This window comes from Cryptomeria japonica, chromosome 10, assembly GCF_030272615.1.
Source record: "Cryptomeria japonica chromosome 10, Sugi_1.0, whole genome shotgun sequence".
NCBI classification, from domain to species: Eukaryota; Viridiplantae; Streptophyta; class Pinopsida; order Cupressales; family Cupressaceae; genus Cryptomeria; species Cryptomeria japonica.
Window position 1 is genome coordinate 857,586,305 of NC_081414.1, and position 7,289 is coordinate 857,593,593.

Genomic DNA, 7,289 nt, shown 5'->3' on the forward strand with positions numbered 1-7,289 from the left:
ATCGAAGATCAGATTAGTAGGCACACTAAGGAGTCACAAGAGCACGAGCAACTGTTAGTAAACCCCATCAAATGGAGGATCCTGGAGGTTGATTGGGATGAGAAAACTAAAGCGCAGAAAGATCCTACAGAGGGAAACACTAATCAAACCCTTGAAAGTAGACACTGTGAGGAAATAGACACAAAAATTTTTGGATCCAAGATTGAAATTGACCTAACAGAGGAGGTGGCAGATGAAAGAGTCTTTTTTGAGAAACAAGTGATCATTGCTAGATTCATAGGACCAAAGATGTCCAAGAAATCCATTAACAATTTGGGTTGATAACAAATGGGGAAAAAATATTGTAGTTAAGTTCCTCCCAAAAGGCTTCTTCGTCGTTGTCTTCACATAAGAAACCAAAAGGGATCATATCCTGGTAAAGAAAAACTGGTACTTGGATAATCATCCATTATACATCCAACCGTGGACCCCTAACTTTGATCCTACCTCTTTAGCAGTTTATGAAGAATTGGTCTAGGTCTGATTATTCAATCTCCCAATCGAATACTGGAGCGACTTAAGTCTAGAGAAAATTGGTCGAACTCTGGGTATACTTCTGGAAATCGATGAGGATATTATTAAAGGCGATCTGTACACATACGCAAGGTTAAAAATTGTGGCAGTTAAGACCATTCCACAATCTGTCACGATCCTAACATCAAATGGTGAATGGAATCAACAGGTCAAGGTTGAGAAATAAATTAGGGCATGTCACAGATGCGGTAGTAAATTTCACCAATATGACAAATGTAGAATGTTTGTGAGAAAAGCATTTAATAGACCACAAAGGAAACCCAAACAAGAATGAAGGAAAAAGAACGAGAACTCACATGAGGGCATACTAATGTTAGAAGCACCTAAAAAACAAAGTCAATCCCCCCAAAACACATACGAATGACGAATGATAACCCACTTCTGCAAAATCAGGGGCCAATCCTCAATATGGGGGAAAACAACATCTCGTGCAACTTGGATAGGTCAATTCAGGAGAATCCTCCAAAGGATATGGATCGAAACGATCATGGTATTGTGGATGGTCTGGTGGATTCTTGCTTAGAGACCTCTGAACCATTTGAGGAAATGGAGGATATGGATACCCTGGACCCCAAATACATTAGCCAATCCGCCAACATCCTCCTTGGTCGATCCAAAAGAGTAATAGGTTGGTCAGAGATCAAATAGCCAACGAAAAATAAATTGTCAGTGTCTTGAATTATTTGAAAGTATCCAAGGGAGAGAACCCCTCCCTTGGAGAAAAATGAAGATCTCTTCATGGAATGTCAGGGGCTTATCTTCCCCTGACAATAAATGCTTGGTCAAAAGATCTTCGACCAAGCTTGATTCAGAAATAATAATTAAAGCTCAATGGTGAGAACGTAGTGGAATTTATAAATTATTGCTATAAATGGGAAGGAATCTTCCAAGATGCTAGGGGATTGGTTGGTGGTTTGGGCTTGATGTGGAATCCATCTCTCATTGATGTTATCCCAATTGCCTCATGCAATCATTGGATGGCTTGTATCATTCAATGTAGGAGATCAGATCTTCAATTTCCCCTGTTTAATGTGTATGGACCTACCAAGACTGAGGAGAAGCAAAAAGTTTGGAATTAGATTTCCCTTCAGATAAATTTGTTAGCATCTGATAAGGTGATAATTATCAGTGATTTCAATGCCATCCTGGATATAGATGATAAGGCGGGTGGCCTAAGAAAACCCACCAAGATAACGGAGGATTTTTGGAACTTTATTTTAAACTGCAAATTGATTGATATCATTCCCCAAAATGGGAGATTCACTTGGACAAATAGAAGACTCAATTTCTCCAAGATTTCCAAAAGACTTGACAGGTTCCTGGTTGGCGAATGGTGGATGAATGGCAACTTCTCATTGGAATCTAACATTATACCTCAGACTAGGTCAAATCACTTTCCAATTTCACTTTCAATTGCTCACGATAATCCTTGTAAGAAAAATTATTTCAAATTTCTTAACATGTGGTGGTGGGATCCAAAATTGTTGAAGAATTTGAGTAATATCTTCTCTCGATCTCCAAGCTTGAGATTCACTAAATGCATGCATTTTTTGAAAAATAAGCTCAAAACATGGAATAAATTATCCTTTAAAAACATCTTCGTGGAGAAAAATAGGATTGAGGAAGAATTGGAGGACATCAGTAATCAGGTGATGGCAATGGGCATGATAAATAAAGAGTTTGAAACCGAAAAGCTCTTAAAAGATTAGTACTCGAAAATCCTTAAAAGGGAGGAGCTATACTAGAAAGAAAAATCTAGGGAATTATGGATTGCAGATGGGGACTTGAACAAAAAAAAATTTCATGCCTCATCCAAGGCCAAAAGATTAAACAATAAAATTGGATCCATCAAGGATAGAAATGGCAATGTATGCACTTTACAGAAAGAAATTGAACATGCTACCATCGATTATTTCACCGAGTTGTTGGGGAGCAAAAACATTGATACCATTTCGACATATTCACTAATTGATGAGGTTATTGAAACACTCATAACTAACGAAGATTGTGCTATGCTACAAGCTCCGTATACCTTGGAAGAAATTAAAAGTACAACTTTATCCCTTCAACCACATAAGGTGCCCAGACCAGATGGTATAACTGTCGAATGCTTTCAAAAATGTTGGGATTTCATGGGACAGGACATTTGGCTGGCTGGTGGAATAATTTAGGAAAAAACAGAAATTTGTCAAAGAAATCAACCATACCCTGATAACACTGATTCCCAAGAAGCATGACTATGAATCGATGATGGACTTGTTATCTAAAATTTCATTACCCATGTAATTTTAGCCAAAGGATGCATATTTATCGAATGATTGCATTTACATAAAGATACATCGCAGTGTTTAAAAAAGAGGAAAAAGAGGATATTTTTCATTTGTATTGAACAATGATAGATTACAAATTGAGTTCATGCATCTGGAGCATATTTATATACATTGAGTTTCTTAAAACCTCACACAAGCCGTGAGCTTAGCATTCTTATCTTTCCTACATATCCAAAACAAAAAAGGATAGAATTAAAAAATGAGTGTGAGGATAACCAGTCATTGCCTTGGGTTGCTTTGACTGGTTATTGGCTGCCCCGTTGCTCTTGTGAATGTTTTCTCGATCTTCAGACTTTGAAAACTCCTACTTTCCTGCACAAAAAAAAGAAGAGGTGTTAGATCCAACCGATCTAAGCAATGAAAGATTATCCTACGACATATCATTTATTATAGCCTATCATATCTCTGTTTTGAAAAGGTGCGAAAGATAAAGACAAATCACTGCTTCAGGAAAAAGAAATGTTTATGCTAATGTGTTTTTTTCATGTGCAGATAATTAGTTACTCTAATTGGCATGTGCCCCTGACCGAGGCTCCCTTCGGGTATGAGCCCGACATACCCTTTAGAGTAACTAATCTCAGATTATCAAAGTGGAATGATGAAAAAACCAACTGAAGTATCAAAGGGACATGTTTGTTTTAAATATGAAACCTTTTACTTTACTATTCATGATATGCATAGAAAGAAAATGTTAATGCATAAACTGTTTTAAGGGACATATTATTTCAATGTGAAACCTTACAGTATTTTAAAAGGATCAATACTACATCATGAAGTTGAACAATTTAATGCAACAAGTTGGTAAAGAAAAAGAGTATTTGAATCTTAAATGCATGTTCAAACAGTGAGCTGAATGAAATCAGAATTAACTGGTACAGGAATGAGTGTCACGAGCCCGTGCTTGAACTTCATTTCTACATAAGATCAATCCCAGCATGTGCCAAAGTCAGAAATTCAATAAGGATAAAACACAATCTCATCAAAAGCTGCAACAAATGCTGAAGGTCAAGCATTATTTGAACTCAAAGAAGGACTAAATGAATCTACAGGATTACTTGGAACTTGGGATCCAAATTTGGAAGAATTGTATACAAAATGTGGAAGAATATAAAAAGTGTTGGAACTGTTCGATAAAATGCCTAAAAGATGCGGTATCATGGAATGTGATGATTCCAGAATATGGACAAAATGGACACTTCCAAAGCTGGTGTAGATCATTTTCAAATGTCAGACGACACAACGATGGCATGCCAGGTATCAGAAGAAAGATTAAAGAGTTTGAATGAGAAGCTGTCACAGGCCCTTTTAGACAATACTATCAAAGATAATTTAGTGAAACAACATGCTAAAGTTGCAGAAGAAGCTGTTTCAGGTTGGGAGAAAGCCGAAAGGGAAGCAATGGCTTTAAAGCAACAATTTGACACTGTAACACAACAAAAGTTTGCACTTGAAGATCGAGTATCTCATTTGGTTGGTGCTTTAAAAGAGTGCATGAGGGAGCTTAGGAATGCAAGAGAGGACACAAATCTAAAAGAGCTGAACGATGCTCTTCTTCGTGTTTGGTATAACCACAAATGATATATACAGAATATATACCTATACACAGACATGCATGCAGAGGATTAGCAGTTTGATATATGCATAGCGTAACAGGCCACATGGAGACTTCGAAAGATTTCCTTTCAGCCATGGTTCAAAACAAGAGATGGTAATGCTAGACGAGCAAACAGAATGGGAGAGATGGTCCTTTCAACAACTCATGTCTGATGGTTGTGATTTGCTTGGAAAATATGTCCTTCCTCAGTATTTTGTTCTTGCCAAAATATTGCTGTTGAAAACAAGACAGATTACAAATGAGTATGATAATATGTCCATCATTTGCCCCAAAAGCATTGCCTGGTGGTCATCTCGTCTGCTTTTGGTTCAGCAAAAGCTTTTGGATGAAAGGTCTCGTTCTTTGCATGATCAATTGCAAGTGACAATGGAAGAGACTTTGAAGCATTTTGGTCAATCCACTAATGTTATGGGCTATTGGGAGAACGAGTTACACAAAGGAGATGCTTCTGATATAGTAGCAGTTGCAAACCTTGAAGCTGGCATCAAAGAACTTGTCTACAGTTATGTTGATCGTGCAAGGCAATTCTTCAAACAAGCAGAAGCAGCATGTGGCTTGAGACTTTCTGTTACTGGTGCACTAGGCTTCCGTACAGTTCATTAGACAGAAGCAAAGGCTCAAATGGTTCTGGTAGCAGCTCCCTTGAATGAAGAGAGTGAGCAGAGAAGTGACAAAGTTCAAATGGACAATTCTCTAGTGCACAATAAGATTAAAATTCTCGAGGGACATACTGAGCACTCATCTAATGATTATGAAGACAGTGACATACCGTTAGCTCCAAGGTTAATTGAAGCAGTTGAAGATGGAGGAGTTTCCACGAGTGTTGAAAATGTTAGTCAAAGCAATTCAAAGATATTTGATACCATTAAGCAGGCAGTTATATTGGCAGAATGTCTTGACATTAAAAAGAGTACACCAGATGATGACTTGCAGGACTGGCAGATGGCTCCTTATATAGAAGCTGTGGGTGCTCAGAATTTCTCCTACTTTATGGTGAGATGTTTATACCAGATTCTTCGCATTCGCTGGGAGCACAAAAGGAGCCGCACAAAACAGCGTTCTATGCTGATGATGGATGAGCTGGTTTAGTTTGACTCTATCTTCCTACAGGCACAGGAAGTGCGAGGGTACTTAACACCAGCTACAGACAGAATGCACTATGCTTACTGTGTTGACTTCCCCACCATACCAGCACTTCTCAAGGAGTATGCTGAACTTATGGTGAGCTGTGGTATTGTTGGAGATGCCTTAAGGATTTTCGAGGAACTTGAGCTATGGGATAATCTTATATATTGCTATCGTTTGTTAGGCAAAAACCCAGCAGCAATTGATCTCATCAAAGAGCGCCTACAACATAATCCAGAGGACCCTAGACTATGGTGTTCACTGGGAGATGTTACTCTTAATGATGATAACTACATCAAAGCCTTGGAAGTTTCTGGTAATAGATTTGCTCGTGCTGAGAGATCGTTAGCAAGAAGTGCATATAATAGAGGGGAGTACAAACTGTCCCGAAGTCATTGGGAAGCTTCACTTGCTCTAAATTCACTACATCCAGACGGATGGTTTGCACTTGGTTCAGCAGCCTTGAAGGCCAGAGATTTTGATAAGGCCATAGATGGTTTTACACGAGCTGTACAGCTTGATCCAGATAATGGGGAGGCTTGGAATAACATTGCTTGCTTACATATGATGAAGAAGAGGAACAAGGAGGCCTTTACTGCTTTTAAAGAAGCATTAAAAAACGAACACAATAAGTTTCCTGGTAAATGTGGTGCGAGCATACCTGTAGAGGAAAAGATTTGCATTCAGAGATGAAGACTCAGGAAGCCCAGTATCCTTCATCCATGGCGGCACCAAACCCTTGAAGATTTTCCTTCAAAGTTGTTTTCATTTTGCAAAATGAAAAAATGCGATGGGAGTGAGATATTTTTAGGGTTATAAAACCCTTTGTTATATTTGATAATTCTTCCTCAAGTCCGCTGGGCTTTATTTTATTCAATATGATAAAAATCAAACATATTTGATAAATAAATGTTTATTAATATATCAAATATGTCTTACTTTTATTATATTTTTGTTTTCATTTTTGGTCCAAGACTGGTATTTATTTGTAAAAAAGTATTTAATTACAATGCAATTATAAATTGTAATTAAATATTATTATTCGAAATGTAAAAGGTATACTCATATGCAAGAAGGAGACTAAGTCTTTTGACTTAGTTTTGAAGGAGGAGTTAATTCAGGAGAGATAAGGCTTTCATTGAAGAGGTCTTTTCAGTTGGGAGACACAAGGAGAGTATATAGGATCACTCATAACCACTTGGGAAGCATTCAAAAGGAGTTGAGATATTTTTGGAGACAAGAGCGTCTTTATAGGAACATGAGGTTGTTTGAAACCAAATGGAGCAAATCTAGGGAGGTTGGAGCATTTTTAGGTAAAGGGTCGAAGTTGGACTTTTCCACCATTTTGGGGAGCTTTTATTACTTGGTTAAGTGTTTTGAGGCTGTTTCTAGTGCTTTTTTGGGTTGATTATTTATTAAGGAAGACTTTTCCAGGTTTATAGCCCTCTTTGGTGTCTTCTAGACTCCTCTTTTTGAGGCATTTTTCTTGCATCCGACCCAAATCAGTTGGGGTTTTTTGTACTTAGTGCAAAAAGACACTATTTTTGGAGTTAGTTCTGATTATGCAGAGAAGGCTCTTGTGACAACATTTTGTCCTTAGTATATTTTCTTGTATAATTTCTGTAACTCAATCTTGGAGACTGAAT

The 7,289-nt window shown here is 37.7% G+C and overlaps 1 protein-coding gene across 1 annotated transcript; it reads left to right on the plus strand.

Annotated features, from left to right (window-relative positions):
• The first annotated feature begins 5,139 nt into the window (after nucleotides 1–5,139).
• LOC131040981 (uncharacterized) lies at nucleotides 5,140–6,336 on the plus strand. The gene is made up of 2 exons (XM_059212972.1): nucleotides 5,140–5,511; nucleotides 5,629–6,336. Exons 1-2 carry the CDS (start codon nucleotides 5,140–5,142, stop codon nucleotides 6,334–6,336), a joined length of 1,080 nt encoding a protein of 359 aa, XP_059068955.1.
• Nucleotides 6,337–7,289: the final 953 nt, after the last annotated feature.

Coding starts and splice junctions, on each gene's coding strand:
- LOC131040981 (XM_059212972.1), top strand. CDS start 5,140: ATGGTTCTGGTAGCAGCTCCCTTGAATGAAGAGAGTGAGCAGAGAAGT. Junction 5,512..5,628: donor AGAATTTCTCCTACTTTATG/GTGAGATGTTTA, acceptor ATCTTCCTACAG/GCACAGGAAGTGCGAGGGTA.